Genomic DNA, 18872 nt, shown 5'->3' with positions numbered 1-18872 from the left:
TCATCTTTGTCTTTTATTAGTTACTAAATATCCTCAATGTGGACTATTATTCATTTTGGATAACTGCAAGTAGTTATTCTTATCACCGTTTTGAATATTCACTTGATTAGTGTTGTATTTCCATATTTTTTCACTATCATGTAAACACATTTAATATATTATCACTGATTATGATCAGATTATTTGTTGTATTTAGACTAGAGGAGAGCTGATTACCCCCCCCCCCATCTCTTTTTTTCATATATGTCAGGCAATGCTCCTTTAATATTAATAATATATAACAATAATATGAGCTTCTCTCAATCTAAAACTGAACATGTGCTGGAGGAATAATTCGAAAGTGCATCCAACTGAACCAAACTAGCTCTGCAGGGCCGGGCTACCTGCACAGGCACCCAGGGTGCACATTAGCACCAGGCACACAGGGTGTGAGGGGGGCGGGATGCACTGGCACACAGGGGCGTGCCTCAGTGCCATAGGGTGTGAGGGGGACGGGATGCACAGGCACACACGGTGCGGCTCAATACCACAGAGTGTGAGAGGGACGGGATACACAGGGGCGTGGCTCAGTAACACAGGGTGTGAGGGGACGTTTGCAGCAGCTCTCTCAAATATCAACCACGTGGGGGGCGGTCCTTATTAAAAAATAGGCGGGGCCAATGGCGTACGGGGGCGTGGCTTATCAAGCTTAACCGACACGGAGCTACAACAACCAAATGCTTGAGGGGCGTGGATTGGTTGATGGGCGGGGCTTCCAGTGGCTCCCTGTTGCTAAGGACTGTTGCCTAGCAACCAGTAACCGAAGCTTGCCGGAGCTGTGTTGGGCTGTAGTGAACGGACCCGGTGAGGCCCGGTGAGGCCCGGGAGAGGCTGGTGGCCGGTGAGTGCCAGAGAAGGTTATATTTTGTGATGTGGCTACAGCTGGTGCAAAGATCTCTGCTGATTGTCAGTTTGTAGGGCTGTTGAGATGCACCTACTACCACAGCAGTAATATTACCATATATATTGCACACCGCTAGTATACAGTGCTCTATCATATATAAATTACCGTATATAGAAGGTGTTTTTTTTTTTTTTTTTTTTTTTTAATATATATATATATATATATATTAAAAAAAAAAAAAAAAAACACCTTCTATATACGGTAATTTATATATGATAGAGCACTGTATACCAGCGGTGTGCAAACTGGGGGGCGCGGTAGAATTTCTAGGGTGCGCGTGGCGGTTACAGACGCACCGTGCTCTTCCCCACAGTATTTAAATTAAATGCCGGGGGGAGTGTAACTCACCTGCTGCCAGCCGGATCTTTGACGACGTGTTGTCAAATGACGCCGCGGGTCATGTGACGTCACATGACCCGTGACGTCATTTGATGCCGAGCCATTGGGAGAGGGGTGCGAACGCTGCGGCTCCCGGCATAGATATATATGTATGTATGTATATATATATATATATATATATATATATATATATATATATATATATGTATATATATATATATATATATATATATATATATATATATGTATGTGTATATATATATATATATATATATATATATATATATATATATATATATACACACACACACACACACACACACACACACACACACACACACACACACACACACACTGTATATCCTATATCTCTATCCGCACTCACCTAAAAAAAAAAACCTGCTGTGCCAGGTAAACCGGTAGATGCACGAAGGACGTATATACATAATAAATGCACTAAATACTGGCACTGACAATATGTATGGAGAAAAATATAAAGTGTTTATTCCATAGAACAGGGGTGCGCAAACTGTCTGCGCCCCCCTGTCTGTTCTCCACCCCTACTCACGGCCTCAACCTCCCACTCTCCCTTACCTTGTCTCAGGCGTTTCTGATGCCACGACATCAGGCAACGCGATGTCATTTGACTCAGCGTTGCCAGCGATATTTGACTCTGAACAAGGAGGAGGGCGGCACGAAGGAGAAGGTTAGAAACCTTTACAGAGGCCCCACGCTCTTCTCCGGCAATCAGCGGCGAAGAGAGCGAAGACCCTGTACATGGGGTGGGGGTTGAGGGGGAAAGGAATTTGCTGCCCTCCAGTTATTACGGGCCTAATAGGAAATCCGCCACTGGAAACAAGGTGTTACCTCTTTAACAAAGCATATGGGTAGCTCCGCTGGCTGATACTGTACATCTTGTGCACTGACCTTGGTCCCTTGCAGACACACTTACCAGAAAACTCTCCTTCTGTCTCTAAGTTCTTCCCACTTCCCACTTAGATTGTAAGCTGTTCAGGGCAGGGACTCCTTTTCCTATTGTTTTATGGCTGAAGAGCTTATTCACGTTATAATATTATGTTACGTATATTACTGCTGTAAAGTGCTACGTACCTGGATAGCATTGTATAAATAAACATATACATACATGTTAGGGTGTAGCCACACAGGTTAGGTTAACTTTAAACCAGACTTTAGGTTCACTAAATGTCTGTCAGTGCAGCAGAAGAGGACCAAAGATGCAAAGTTCTGTGGGGAAGATCATGTGAGCAGGCAGCCACTAGATACAATTGGTGCACTGCTAGAGAGAGGGCAGGATTCAAAAAGGGGTGTGACATAGCCTGTTTCAGAAGAAGAAGGGGATGTGACAAATGTTTGCTATAGAAACAAAAAATGCTTGTTACATTATAATACATTCAAAAGTCACTCCGAGTTATTTAAAAAAACAAATGCTACAAGTATTTTCTAATAGTACAGGACTGATTATTATTATTTATTTTTTTACACATGTAGGATATGGATATTGCTTGGTCTGCAGCTTTAAGTTAGCTATATGTGACTGGTGTCCTATGAAAAAAAAAAAAAAAAAAAACATTAGGCAATATAAGTAATATTTTCCAATAGCTTTTGTAAATATTTGAACCCGAAGTTTGGGTTTATGTTTCCTTTTCCCTGTCTTAACTCTCACTTGTCTGTCTCCTGTCTTTCTAGTTGTGTGTTTGAATTCAGAGGATGTAAATAACATTTTGTTCCCTTTTTCGCTGAGATGGAGCAGACACATTTGATAATAACCTCTCTCCTTCACAGTCTCTACATTGCTACGGAAAAACTATTTCACCTTTCCAAACGTTCAAAATGATTAAACAAACGACAAACGTTCTTTTCTGGTTTTGTTAAAGTTTCTGCCATCATGTTTGAACTAAATTAATCTATATTTGTCATAGATCACTGAGGCTTTTAGCTACTTCCATAAATTGTAGTGCAGTAAACCCTCCACTGGACATGAAATTATATATTGGTCATAAGCTGTATTTTGCCTTGATTGCTCTGCAGTCATTAAAGTTTTATTCCTATTTGGTTGTACAGCTACAATTTTTCCAGTCTTCCATCTGCCTTTTCCAGATAAAAGTAATGGGGTATTTGCATTGATCTGCTGACTTATGTTGTTATAGGAGAAAAATGGAACCGAACTTTGTTAAATCCCATCCTCTCCATGAGACTCACTTGGATCATTCCTCTAAGACAGCAGTGCGAAAACATGGGGGTGCGCTCCCCAGGGGGGGGGGGGGAATTTATCGGGGGGGGGGGGGCGCGGGCGGTCACAGAGGTCCCGCGCTCCTCCCCAAGGCATTTAAATTAAATTCCAGGGATCAAGTGAGGCCTCTGCAACAGTAACACTTGCCGGGATTCAGACGCATCTCCATGGCAACGCGGGGTCATGTGATGTCACGCGACCCCGGAGCGTCATTTGATGCAGCTGGCAGGTAGGAGAGGGGGCGCGAGACCGGGGTAGGCCAGGCATGGGGGCGCAGCTTTAAAGGTTTGCGCTCCCCTGCTCTAAGATATGGCCCGTCTTACAGTAAAGCAAAAAAGTCTTTAGATGAATGTAAATGGGTGAAAATCAACCAATTCCTTCCAAAGGGACAAATGCAAATATATACCTGGGTCTGCCTTTGTAATAAAGTTGGTGAGAGACGTACACATCCCTCATTGTGTGGAGAACAGAATGAGCTGTGCCCTACGAACAGGAGTTTTAACCCATTCCGTGCTATAGGAGTTTACAATGCATTGCAGTGCTCTTCCCCTAGTACAGGAATGGTTAATTGTCAGTCCTGGGAATGCAGAGAATTAGGAATAACACGTATGTTAAACTACTGCAATTTGTGTTACGTTTGCATTGCATCCGCTCATAAACACTTAAGAACCTGACTCAGTTTTGAGGCACAATGCAGATGTGTCATTTTTCTGGTAGTAGACATAATTCTGATTCTTTTAAAGGAACCACAATTATGTAATTTTACTATAACTAAGGTTCCAGGGATATATATCTTACAAGTCTTATTGGGACTCACAAGTAGCTAGTTATTGTACAAATTGCTGTAATATACTTTATCATTAATATAGATCCTACAGTATGCTAGTAAAACACAGTGTGATTTCAGGTCCTGAATTTATGTCCATTTAAATGGTAGCACGATGGGCCAGATAAACCCATCAGGTGGGATCAGATTAAGGCACGTTATATAGTGCCGGGCGCGTGCTGCGCCGTGCGCGCGCGGATTTTTAGTTGGCTGACGTTAGTCAGCCTTTCTATAGAGGGGCAGCTCGCGCGCGCACGACAGGGAGAGGGGAGCCGACAGACAGCGGCGAAGATGAAGAAATTCATCTTTTCGCGCCGCTGCCTGCGCTCAAATGTTTGTATATGTGTGCATGTATGCGTGGATGTGTGTTTGGATGGATGGATGGATGGATGTGTGTGTGTGCGTAAATAACTGCAGAAGTAAAAAAAAAATATATATTAAAGTTTTTTTTTTCTTTAAAAAATCTATCTAGGACTTACATTCACTCACACAACCCATGCACACACATATACTCACACATACGCACACATACACACATATATACATTACCTGCGGCTCCCGGCACTATATACAGGAAAAGTATGCGGCACGTGCACGCGCGTTCGCATAGGAACGCACGGCCGCATCCTGTATAGAACAGCCCATAAGGCCATGTTTCCTAAACCGTGTTAAGCCGCACGGCACCTAGGACTAGATTCACGAAACTTTGCTATACTTAGGTAAACATATGTTAATAATGACCCCTTTGAGTGCCCCAAGACATACCCTGCATGTTCTAAAGACTGTTTGGCACTTTAGGGGACCTCTGAGGGTACGTCAAGCTAGAAGTCTAAGGCCGTGCCTATAGTGCCGTCGTTGGTGACAGCGACATGGCGGGTGACGTCACTGGTCGCCGTCGCCACCGGCGAAAGATATGTTTCGCCGGGCGGCCGGGTCGCGGGATTCCGGCAATTTGATTTTTCAAGGGCCGTCACGTGACGCGACGGCCCTTGAAAAATCAAATTGTGCTGGCTTCAGGTTTTCGCGACGTCGCGTCGCCGGCACTATAAGCGCGGCCTAAGGAGTGATCGCGGTCAGCGATGAACGCTATCAGAATGGAATCCTCCAGTTCTGTCCACGTCCTTGGGGTCCTGTCCGCAACCACTTGATCGCAACACTAAGCGATCACGTCATTGAGTGCCAAAAGATTAAGTATCGCTGTGTTCACTAGGAATGACAACTCTCTCTCTCTGTCTCTAATGTATGCTTTATTATTGTTTTTGTGTACTATATGTATGGTTTATTGCCATTTAAAAACTTTTTTTATTTGAACCATGACCTACAAGCCCTATTAGCCATCTTTGGGTAATAGCGCTGGGATTCTTGTGTTGAGGAGGGGAGTAGAGGTGATAGGGGTTAACCCCCTTGTTAGCCATAATGGATAGTAATACGTAGCCAAGCAATGCCCTATTAGCTTTTTTCATATGCAAGAGGGGGGTGGGGGGTATAGGTAGGTAGTGGTAGGGTAGTCTAGTTAACAGTTGCTTAATGTTGATGGAATATATTTTTATAATCTATACCAGGTTGGTTTAGGTTATCTTGCATATATACACACAGATACCCAGTAATCTCATATAAACCCCAAAAATTACCACTATAAAATTACCAATATATATTGTATATATGTGTCAAAAGGAGTTCTACTGGGCGTGGCACTGTATACTACAAAAATGTAGACTGTATAATGGCCAATATATATAAAGGCAAAATAGGTCTAGCCCCAGACAGGGGTAGATGATACAAATTTCTGTTAATTTTTGGCATTATCCCAATATCTACAGATATTGGAATTTAGTTAAAATCACATTAGCCGTTAACTCGCTAATTGCATACCGATTTGTGCTAACATGAATGCCCAAATATCACAGGTAAATATGCACATTATTAAAGCAGCAAAACACTTTGCGCTACATCTTTTTTGTTATTGTTCTAGGATTTAAGCAGGGGGTCTCTGGAGCTTAACTGTGTTCATTTCAGCTCCAGGGTCTTCCTGCTTCCAGAGATACTTATCTTAGTAGCGGTGCAGCCAGGGAACTTGTGTGCCTAACAAAATGGTGACTTAAATGTCCTGCATCACACGGGCCAATAGGAAGCCGTGACATCATCCCTTGCGGCTTCCTATTGGCCCACGTGACCGGGACATTTAAACTCCAGAGAGATACCAGCAGCACCTACGGAGGTAAGTATCTCTGGAACCAGTGGTCATCTAATAGAAAACGGGGGCTGAGAAAAGCACTGCTACCAAATTGTGCCAAAAACACAACCCATCCTAAAAATGTATATAAAGGCGGTGCTTCCTGGAGTAAACCAAATCCTGCCGGTGGGATCTCTACGCCAGGGAAGTGGAAACGTTTTGTGCTGCGCCCCCCTGTCATCCCTGCTGCGTCGCCCTCGCCCCCTCCCTACCTTAGAGCTGCGTCAATTGATGCTGCGGGGTCACGTGACCCGCGGCAGCATTTGACCATGTGACGTCACGTCACATGACCCCACGGTGAAATTTGATGCCGTATTGCCATGGCGACACGTCAACGAGCGGCTGAATCTGGGTAAGTAAAGTGTTGCAGAGGCCTCACGCGATTCCCCGGCATTTAATTTTAATGCCGTGGGGAAGACTGCGGGGCCTCTGCAATGGCACGCGCCCCCCCAGCAAAATCTCCCACCCCACCCTGGGGGGCGCGCCCCCCAGTTTGGGCACGCCTGCTCTACGCCATACTGTGGACCTTCGGTGTACCTGAGGACTCCCCTTTGAATACTCTGGACCTGCGCTATACTCCGGTGGATTGCGGGGTACGTCCAAGGAGTTTCCGGTACCTGCTGTATATCTCAGTGTTTATGCACCTATCCCAATGGCAGCACTTCCCCCCACCTTCTCCTAACAAGGTGTTTGCAGGCTGGGCTCACACAGAATGTGACACAAAGATACTCAGCCAAAAATCTACGTGACTGGTCTGTATGAATATGGGACTCTATATTTTCAGAGCTTGCTCATATGAATTATCGTTGCAATATCAAACGCATTATCCTTGCTTACCATAGGCGATCTGGGCATTTCATAGATATTTCTATGAGTTACCAAACTATCATTGTTTGGGATCGTTATCCCTGTGATTGAGGATCTGATTTATCATGCATTTACCTATCATAGACAGCACTGCATTTGATTTCACCTGGGTTCACTATATACAGACCTTTTTATATACATTTTTTTCATGCAGGTTTAAACATACTGTGACTAGAGGTTACTAATTCGTCTATTTCTTGCCGACTCGGCAGGTATCCATTTGTTTAGGAGAGGTCATTATTTAACCCCTCCTAGATTTAAGGGATTACTTTGACGTTTGAAATACTCTTAGGCTGCGCTTATAGTGACTTGTGACGGCGACGCAACGGCGCTCCGAAACAAATTTAGTGACGGAGCGACTAAAAATTTGGAAGCCGGGTAAATTTGATTTTTTAGAGACAGTCGCCATGTGACTGTCTCTAAACCAATCAAATTGCGCGGCCCGCCCCCTTTAGTGACGTCACTGGCCCTGTCGCTAAAAATCAAATTGCAACTTTCACTGGTGGTGACGGCGACGGGTGACGTCATCGGTCGCGTTGCCGTCGCCAGCACTATAAGCGCGGCCTAAAAATTACCTGATGTGTTTCTCTTTGTTACATGGTGCCTGGCTTTTATCATACATGTTTAGGCATCTTCACAGCTTTCAGCTTTCTGGTGCCATTACTGACTTTACTTAAGTGATTTGGAGACGGGTTATATTCATGTTTGTGCCCCGTTATGGAGTCTCTGCGAGTTCTGTCTCTTGGGATTTGCTTTTTCTTATGCTGGTCACCTAAGCACCAGCTGGTACTGTGTATATGGGCCTTAATCCTCGAATATCTTATTGTGTAAGAATAAGAAGTGAACTGGTTAAACCCAGAGTTACAAATGAGCTGTCACATCTTACGAGTATCAAAACGATTTGAGATAAACTAACACAATTTGACTTTTTGTGTTCTTAAGCATAAATCCTTTGTTGATTTTTCACTATATGAATTAAAAGCATAAGGTTATCGTGATACAAATTCTGACTTTTAAGCAACTCTTCAAGGCCGGTGACCTTCAGAAATCGGGTTGATGCCAAGCTCTTCAAAAACTGATTATATTTGACATTCATGCATTATGTATACTTCCTTTAGCAACAACTACCCTGGCATTTCAAAACTATTTTTGAACAACATATTACAAACTGCATTCTCACTTTCTATTGTGCTTCACACAGTACAAAGAATGTTGCAACTCGTTTGAAGTTTACAAGGGGAATTTCAGGATTCAATGTGTCTGTGTAGAAAACGCAGGATATAAGTTCATTGGTTTAGCCTATCAATAAGAAATCAGCAATTCAAAAAAATATTTGTCCTGTGTATGAAGGCTTCATACAGAACGTTTAATGCATAATTTGTTGTTTGAAAAGATTTTATGACACATCCCTCATGTTGAGTACCTGATTGATACCATTTACTGTCAATTAAAACATAATTGTGTATTTTTTTTATTTATAACTGGTATTAGTAAATATCACTAATATCACTAATATCACTAAAATGATTAGTGGTTTTTTTTAAATGATTATTATTATAGCCATATTGTGAAACCATTACTTACATAATGAAACATCCGTTTTGTGTCAAATTATTTTTTGGGTTCATACATAGAAACTATTGACCTTGGGGTTGGCATAGAGAGCAAAGTCTCCATCTTTACTGATGACACTAAATTGTTGTAAGGTAATAACATTAGAGCAGGATGTAATTTCTCTCCAGAAAGACTTGGATAGACTAGAAACTTGGGCAGGTAAATGACAGATGAGGGTTAACACATATACATGTACTGTTATGCATTTGGGAAACCCAGAATAAACAGGCAACTTACAAATTAAATGGGGCAAATTTAGGTGAATCCATGATGGAGAAGGATTTAGGAGTGCCTGTACACAGCAAACTTGGCAATAGTGCCCAAAGTCATGCAATAGCTGCAAAGGCAAACAAGATTTTATCTTGCATTAAACGGGGATTGGTTGGATGGGAAGTAAACATAACTATCCCCCTTTATAAAGCATTAGTACCACACGTTGAATATGGATTACAGTTTTGGGAACCATTCCATAAAAACGATATGGAACTATAAAAAGTACAGAGAAGAGCCACCAAATTTAATAAAGGAGATGGGAAATTAGACATATGACGAGAGGCTAGCTAAATTAGATTTGATTATATTAGAAAAGAGGCATGTTAGAGGGGATATGATAACTACATACAAATATATTCAGGGTCAATACAAGGAGCTTTCAAAATAACTATTCATCCCAAGGGCAGTAGAAATGCCATCCCTTAAATTTAAAGGAAAGGAGATTTCATCAGCCACAAAGGAAAGGGTTATTTACAGTAACAATGTGGAATTCATTATCCATGGAGAATGGGATGGCAGATACAATAGATATCTTCAAAAAAAGGTTAGACATTGTTTTAGAAAGGAAATGTATACAAGGGTATACCAAGCAAGTGAACATGGGAAGGATGTTGATTCAGGGAGAAATCCGATTGCCATTACTGGAGTCAGGAAGGAATGTATTTTTACCCTTAAGAGATATCATAGGATGATGTTTCACTGGGGTTTTTTGTTTGCCTTACTATGGATCAATATACTGTAAGTACAAATATTGTATACAGGCATACCCCGCTTTAAGGACACTCACTTTAAGTACACTCGCGAGTAAGTACATGTCGCCCAATAGGCAAACGGCAGCTCACGCATGCGCCTGTCAGCACGTCCTGAACAGCAATACCGGCTCCCTACCTGTACCGAAGCTGTGCGCAAGCAGGGAGACTATAGAGCCTGTTACAAATGCGTTATTTACATCAGTTATGCATGTATATAACGATTGCAGTACAGTACATGCATCGATAAGTGGGAAAAAGGTAGTGCTTCACTTTAAGTACATTTTCGCTTTACATACATGCTCCGGTCCCATTGCGTATGTTAATGCGGGGTATGCCTGTACATATTTGTCATCTAAATAGGTTGAACTCAATGTTCATATGTCTTTTTTCAACCTAATCTACTATGTTACTAAGTAACTTCATTCTGTGCCAACAGTCACATGTATTAAAAAAAAAGTTTTAGAGTTTACGCCAAGTTGAAATAGGTGGACAATTTTAATACACTTTTTTTTGTATCTATTGTCTCACAGAAATTATATATATATATATATATATATATATATATATATATATACATATATATATATATATATATATATATATATATATATATATATTTTTTTTTCCCATTTGGAACGTGCCGGTTCTCTGTAGGTAACAGCGGGGCTATACATTCGCTAAAACACATCCGGTTTGGCTAGAGGGCACGCCATCACTTCCGGGTTAGAGCCCCAATAGCGATCTCCACTAGATGGTTGCGGGAAGACCGGGGCCCTATTCTCTATGAGAGCGGCTAGCCAGCGAAGGTACAGGTACAGGATAATCTTCTGGTGTGGACTTTAAAAGGACTTAGTACCTCGCCCGTTATTACATTGTACGGGGACAAACATCCACGATCCTGGCATCCGGTTTACCAAAGAGATTGTTACACTTCCGGGTCACGGCTCCAGAGGCATGCACAGTTCCTGCACTCAGTAAAGACGGCAGAAGCAGCTGACATCCTACTTGAGAGAGAGCATACAGCAACGGCGCCATAGCAGCACACGGAGGCGAATGAGTATACTCATTACATGCTTTTATTGATTTTTTGTTTGTGAGTGCATTTATGTTGGACCTAATCTATTTTTATTAAAAGTGTATTTTTCATGTTGCACTAGGATCGGGCGCTTTCTTTTCTTGTTGTTCTCATATATATATATATATATGTATGTATATATATATATATATATATATATATATATATATATATATATATATATATATATATTGTGACATAGTCCAAAGATGTTAGGCAGCTTTCTGCCCCATTTTAGAGCAGAAAGTGCAGGAATAGTTACAAATGATCCGTTCCACAGCTTCCCATTACCTCAGGCAGCTGGATGGAAAATCCAGACCACAGATTACAATGGCTCTAGTTCTCCCTCACCTGCTCTTCTAATCACATACACAGGTATTTAGAGCAGAGAGGTTTTGCATTTCACTCTCTCTCCTTGGAGCCTGGGGGCTGGGGGTGTCACTGCTCCCCTGCATCCAGTATCGGGGTTGACGGCCCCTCCACGTATCACAGTACCAGAGGATTTGCCTGGACTCCACGAACAGATAAGACAAAACAAATGGTTACTGCTGTTGCTAAAAGACTGTACTGTATCTTGTGACCCTAAATGAGAGAGCATTGTTTTAAGCTGGGGAACCAGTTTAGTTGGCCAGCAGCTGTTAGAGAGACTGATTCTGATGTGTAGTTAGATCCCTGAAAGGGATAGGATTTTGCTTATATGATTTTGGTTTTATTTCTTGAAATAACAGTGTGGGAAATATGGTAACACTGAAATATGTGAACTGTTGAATGAAAGTATCTGAGTACCTCTAACCTTCACATGTTAAAGCTGCAGTACCTTACTTGGATGAAAATAAAGCAGGCAGAAGCCTGAGTTAAGCAGCATAATACTTTGCATGATCCTGTTTGTTGTATAATTAACCCTAGAAGACTGTGTCGGGAAGAACCCAGACAGACGTCAGCACTACAAAAGAGGGGCGTTTGTCACAATATATATATATAATTTTTTTTAATTTTTTTTTTTACTGCATACCATTTACATTTGTATTTTTGTGCTCCAAAATAAATGAATTTTTTTTTTTTTTTATAGCGCAGATGGAGACATTTGAGCTTATTACACAGACTCAGACAATCACAATTGAAATTGAGTTGGACCTGCAGCACTTTTGCATCCAAAAACTCATTTGCGATGCTTAGTGCACAGATCTCTCGGATTGTCCTTGGTTGAATAATAAGTAAATACAGAAGCTGAGAATAAGTGGGATTGTGCATGATCTTTATTACAAGGAATATTAGAGCATATTTAAGATCCACTGATTGTTTTTTTATTGCCGTGTGTATACAAAACACACAGATGGAGTATCTTGTTTACAAAAAAGAAACTCTCACTATGCAGAGCTGGGCTTGAGGGGTTATTTATACAGAACATAGCAAGCTATTCTAAGCTCACCTTCTTAGTGAGGACACAGCTGCTAAGGGTTTCTTCCGCATAAACTATTTACCAATGTTTCATTTCCTTTCTGTCATTTTATCAGGAATCCGAGCTTGTAAAATAATAAAACGCCACACAATCTTTAATGGTCTTGTCATGTCTGCTCACAGTGGGACCAGTGACATGAACTCTGCTTCACTGCTCAGCCGGCCTGAATGGATTACGTATAATTATTAAATTATGTGTAGCTTTCATTATTTGTCATGCTGCTGTTCTTTAGGAAATGACTGGAAAAGAATGCTCTTTGTTTCCTCGCTTGTATGTGAGCCTCGCATAATCTTTTCTGTTTTAAGATTTTAGGTCCATCGATAAATTGAATTCCAGCAGTGACTGATATTTGAACGCGGAGGCTTGCGTTTGAAACTGTTAACTGTAATGTGTTTTATTTTAATCTTGTGCAAGACAGAGACTTAGTGGCCTCTGTGTGTCCCCTGCAAATACTAATATTTTTTATTAAGGAAAAACAGTGATCTTATTAACAGGGTGAAATGTTGAAAATCCCCACTACATGGTAACTCCATCCCAGGAAAAATAGGTTACCCTTACTGTGGGTCTGGTACGATGCCCATTTCCATTGAATTTAATGGAACTATCACAATTTAACCAATACATAATTATTGTCTGTGCATATAAAAAACATATACAGCTAAACCCCATTATAGCGCGGTCCTCGGGGGCCACCCGATCTGACCGCGCTAGAACCGAGGTCGCGCTAATTTTAAAAAAAAATGGCCGCCGCGCGCCTGATCGGGAGGGAGGGAGTGAGGAGGGAAGGAAGGAAGAGGTGGCCGGAAGCCCTACACGTCCCCTAGCAACGGCGAGTCCAGCCGCAACCTGCTCCTTACCTCCCACCACCGGCATCCATTTCCTCCCCCCCCCCAGGCCCCCACACCTACCGGCCCTCCGCGGCATAGCCCACGCGGCCCTCCGAGTCCCAGCCTGCTCCTCACTCACACCCCCTCCTCCCGACACCCCCCCTCCTCCTGATGCCAGCTCCGCTCCGATCTCAGCAGCCGACACCAAAGGTAGGGAGGGGGAGTGGGAGGTGTGCTGTGAGTGCTGTGAGAGTGTGCTGTGAGTGCTGTGTGCTGTGAGAGTGTGCTGTGAGAGTGTGCTGTGAGTGCTGTGTGCTGTGCAGTGAGTGTGTGTGCAGTGAGTGTGTGTGCAGTGAGTGTGTGTGCAGTGTGCAGTGAGAGTGAGTGCTGGGAGTGTGCAGTGTGGTGTGTGGTTTGTGCAGTGAGAGTGTGTGCAGTGAGAGTGTGTGCAGTGTGTGCAGTGAAGAGTGTGTGCAGTGAAGAGTGTGTGCAGTGAAGAGTGTGTGCAGTGAAGAGTGTGTGCAGTGAAGAGTGTGTGCAGTGAAGAGTGTGTGCAGTGAAGAGTGTGTGCAGTGAAGAGTGTGTGCAGTGTGCAGTGAGAGTGTGTGCAGTGAGAGTGTGTGCAGTGAGAGTGTGTGCAGTGAGAGTGTGTGCAGTGAGAGTGTGTGCAGTGAGAGTGTGTGCAGTGAGAGTGTGTGCAGTGAGAGTGTGTGCAGTGAGAGTGTGTGCAGTGAGAGTGTGTGCAGTGTGTACATTTTTTTTGAAAAAAATGTAAAAAAAATCAAAAAAAACGGGAGCCACGTGAAAACCGCGTTATAACTGGTCGCACCTGTGTGTGTATATGTGTATATATATATATATATATATATATAATGTAAAATCTTTTACTTACGGCACACACTAATATATTATTGGGCTTTAACCCATCTGCAAAGTGCATTTCTTTTGACCAGCATCAAATTACAGCACTTTCCGGGATATAAACTTACTTGAATAGGGACCTGCTAATGCGTCCTGAATATAGAATTACTCAGCGAGGCATCGTTTGGGCTTGCTGTGTATAAAAATCAATGACTGCTCAGATGCTGTTCTTTTTCTCTGTAAACTATATTCTAAAATAAAATCTGTGCAGCCTTATACAGCTCACCTTGTGATTACATCTCAGGTTTCACATTCTAGCTTCTTTGACAAAGACCATATGCTGTCATTTCAGCCGCTTGATGGATTTTCAGGCTCTGTATATGATGTCCATACATTATCTGCTGTACAATAGTAGTCCGTAATTGGAGAAAATGGAATACAGTAGCACTCGGTTCCACTGCTTTTTTATTTGCTATATTGCTTGTTGATGGAAGCTGGTAAAAATCAATGCAAAGCACCTTCTTTCTTATTACTTTTTAGGTCATAGGCATAAGCAAGCGTTATCTAACCAGACTCTCAAAAGGTATTCATTCAGTAGCTATATTACATTACTATTATGTAATTATGTCATGGTAAACTAGATTCTAATGCTTTACCTGTAGCTATTGTCTCTTGTCTTTTTACTCTGATCTTAGTTCTGTGTTCCCTAACCCAGGGTCTTGATCCCCAGGGTGCCTGAGAGGCTTAGAAAGGGAACTCAAAGGAGTTGGACGGTACATTCATGATGGTAGATACAGGCAAAGACAAAGAAGGGCAGAGAGGGACAAAGGACAGACACAGTGGGCCAGAGCGAGCGACAGAGAGTGAGTCACAAAGAGAAAGAAGGCAGCTTTCCTGCATCAATAAACCTAGTGATATATTTCACCAAGTGTAATTCTTATTCTTTTAAATTAGATGTTTTGGGGGCTCTTAAAATGAGCATCTTATTTTGTTCACCGACCAGGCAAAACAATTACATGGGGGAGGGGGGGGGGAGAGGGAGGGTGGAGTTGGGAAGCAGTTTCAAAAGGTTGGGGACCACTGCCTTAGGCCCCTCTCACACAGCACACTACTGTGACGGTCGTCACAGATTCCTGGCGGCCAATGGTAGTGTTCAGTATTGAAACTACCATTGGCTGCAAAGTACGGCGTCGACGCTGCTGCAGTTGCGGGAGTCTTTTCAATCTGTGATCTCCGGCTGCAGCAGCGTGACGTCAATTTCAGCAGCCAATCAATGTCCAGACGTTTACATTGATTGGCCGCTGAAATTGCGACTCGGCAGTGAAGACGAGGGATGGGGGTGGGGGGGTCTGGTCCAGCATAGCGCAGCCTTGGATGGAATCATGTATACACATGACTTGTCAGTACGCCGGATTGCTGCTTTATTATATCCTCCCGTGCTAAAGGGAGCTCCAGCACAGTGCTGAGGGGAAAAAAAAAAGCACCATCCATTTGCTCTGCGCCCGTGACACTGTGCCGCCGCCCCCCGCCCGCCCGCTTTGTCGGATCACTCCGTCTGCTGGGAATGATCATACATCGCCCAGCAGACGGAGGCGAGCGGACGCAGCGTCGCGAAGCCCCCAGTGTGAACGCGGCCTTAGTCCCTTTGGCCTGGAGCTGTTTTAAATCACTTAAAGTATTTACCTTATCTTTTTCTTGTGTTCTCCTCCTTCTTTCCCAAACTTTCCCTTTCCAATGTTATTTTATTGCTTCTTTGTCACTCCTCGTTTACCAGTTATTTGCTTGAGCGGTTTAGGGAGAAATTTCAATTGCCACAGAGCAGATGTCAAACTCTGAATCATGTTAGTGTAGGTCTGTAATCTTGCAAGAAGCAGCAAAGGGAAGAAAGCACATAGAAGTGCACTGATTTTAAAACAAATGCACACTCATTCATTTTGGCAATATAATTAATTACACATGACTTCTAAACCCTTGATATGAGAACGGCCTACAATGCACTGTCGGACCTTCTGACAAAGACATGTTTCATTGTTTTACCTCACTTTCATATGCTCTGCTAAGACAGACAATTATTTTTTACAGTGTTCTTTCTAGTCACATAATTAATCATATTTTGGAAATTACATGTGAATACACATTTTTTTTAACAAGTGTAGTAATTATTATTCTGTTTTATGTTTCTTTTTTTCATAACCGAGCCTATATTTTATTGACTGTGTAGGAAGTGCTTGCTTTATGAACCATGAACACTGACTTTGTAACACTTCCTGCTGCAAAAAGTGGAAACTCGACCAAGTTAAAAACAAAGTAAGTACATTTCTTTGGTATTTCATCTTAACTAAGAGGTCTGACTCATCTCTACCCCCATGTGGGGCTGTTGATTGTGTTGCATCTATCTATCTATCTCTTTTCTGCGCTCCCTTCACCCATCTCTAAATTCTCTACTTCTATTTGGGGGTCCTGGAAAGACCCTTAGGGTTGAGCTGCAGTCACGTTTATTTTTCTATTTTCTATTGTCAGAGAGAGTGCCGTAGTCTCTTCCGTCAAATCTCTAAAGACTGAACATTATTAGAGTACACTGAAAATGTCCCAAGATCTCTTGGACCAAATTATATAGACAGTGCACATTTTATATTTTTCTTTGTGTAATTTACCAATATTCCTATTGAATTAGTACTTTTGGGTAGGAAAGATTGACCGTGCATTACTAAAAATTACTTTTAGTCCTTTCTGGTACTAAAGGGATTGTTGAACAGTATTCTCACTTCAGTAACATTTGTAAGGAAAGGTGTTACCTTAACTAAAGATCACTCCATGATCAGCACTGAGTATGAGTAACCGTATGGTATAGGCTCTGCTCTGTGAAGTTGGACAGCCTAGTTCTAGATCAAATATAAACCCAGTTTAAACATGAGCATGTTCGTTATTCTCCTTGTGCTAATGAAATAAAAAATAACGATCAATTGAAATGTTTTTGAATGAGAGAATCGTTGTTTAACTTGACAGCGCATAGTTTACGCGGAGAGTGCTGTGAGTATTGTACCACATTATTTCCTCTGCGCAGTGGTCCTACTTCCCGACATTTTCAACTATATTTATCTGGGACAACTTTCTTTGACAGTGCAATCGGATATTAAAACCCAATTAAACCATATAGTGTCTTTACAACATACATTTTCCCAGGAATGTACGAGAGCTTCGCATGGAGACTGTACAGCTTGAGGTGCAGAACCAGGAGATGGAGCAGAAGCTGAACCAGTTACGTCAGAGCATGAGTAGGGAGAAAGAAGAACGAGAGTAAGGGAAAATCTTAACTCTACAGGTGTCAAGATCTTTCTGCAGAATATTTAATATTCACCCTAAAAGGAAAACGGTCCTATTTTTGGGAAATGTATTCTGTGACTGAGACAAATTGGAATTGGTATTGAAAGGTTGACTGTATCAGCCATTACTGTTGGTGTCTCCTAACTCTTGTTGGAAGAGTTTGCACACCTGGCATTAAAAAACATGTCAATTTCTTTCTGAGCCAATCGTTAATGGCAATTTCTGCTTTAATTAACCAATGGCTATCTGCAGTAGATTTTATGCTCTCAAAAGAATTCAGATGTATACTCTATTGTAAACTAAACTACAAGCCTTTCTGTCACTATATCAATTGCCATGGTTAGATTACCTTATCAGCATTTAGCTTTTATGATTAATTCTTTTGTGGTTGGACACAGTAATGTTAAGTATGAACACTAAAGTAATATTAGAGTACTCCCCCCATTCTACTCACTACATGATGTATGTACGTATCGTTACCATTGACTTTTCCATAGCAGAATTAAAAACAAGGAGACGTGAAATATTCACAGCTTGCTTTTGCTTTACAGACGATCAAATGGATATCACTGGAAATCTGGCCAACTTGGCAGTCTTAGTAATCAAAACCCAAACCAAGAAAATGCTGGAAAGGTACAGTAAGATAGTTCCTTTTATCTGAGCATATGGATAGATATTATCTTATTATATATTTGTGAAAGCACTGTATGCCTGTCTGCATCTTCCTGTGTCCCTAGGGGAAATTTCATTGGTCTCTTGGGCCGCCCGCCCCCACACCTCTCATTGGCCTGAGGCGGAGTGACCACACACACACACACACACACACACACACACACACACACACACACATACACATACACATACACATACACATACACACACACACTCTGTTGCTTGGCCTCACTCTCCCCCGTCAGTTGGACCGCAGCTCACCTTCCACACCCCCCCTCCCTCCTCTCCCGGTGCCCCTCCTCTCCCGGTACCCCTCACTCTCTCCCCCCTCCCCACCTCACCCAAATCCTCACGCTCCGCAACATCCCCAGCCGCACCATCACCCTCACCGTGAGCCGCTCCCGGAGAGGGGAAGCGCGGCCCTCCTGCTCAGCAGCAAACTCCAGGCTCCTGCCTCCTCGCTCACAACGAGGAAAAGCGCGGTGCGGCCCGGGCCTCCTGCACTCCCCCTCATGTGCGCCGGGTCCCGGAGAGGGGAAGTGCGGCCCTCCTGCTC

The 18872-nt window shown here is 42.5% G+C and overlaps 1 protein-coding gene across 4 annotated transcripts in view; it reads left to right on the top strand.

The window, feature by feature from the left end:
- Positions 1-745: 745 nt before the first annotated feature.
- The window catches only part of ZBBX (zinc finger B-box domain containing), an 81377-nt gene continuing 63250 nt past the window's right edge, over positions 746-18872 (top strand). The window contains exons 1-5 of one of the 4 annotated variants that reach the window (XM_075570617.1): positions 826-880; positions 14861-14903; positions 16542-16627; positions 17504-17617; positions 18196-18277. In XM_075570617.1, coding sequence (XP_075426732.1) covers positions 16563-16627; positions 17504-17617; positions 18196-18277 — 261 coding nt within the window. In that variant the 5' untranslated portion in view covers positions 826-880; positions 14861-14903; positions 16542-16562. Of the gene's footprint in view, positions 881-14860; positions 14904-15092; positions 15184-16541; positions 16628-17503; positions 17618-18195; positions 18278-18872 lie in introns of those variants that run through there. The other 3 variants (XR_012788030.1, XM_075570616.1, XM_075570618.1) reach the window with 3 other exon arrangements.

Source organism: Ascaphus truei, chromosome 14 (genome assembly GCF_040206685.1).
Source record: "Ascaphus truei isolate aAscTru1 chromosome 14, aAscTru1.hap1, whole genome shotgun sequence".
Taxonomy (NCBI): Eukaryota; Metazoa; Chordata; class Amphibia; order Anura; family Ascaphidae; genus Ascaphus; species Ascaphus truei.
Note: the sequence above shows the minus strand (reverse complement) of the source record. Positions and strands in the feature narration are given on the sequence as shown.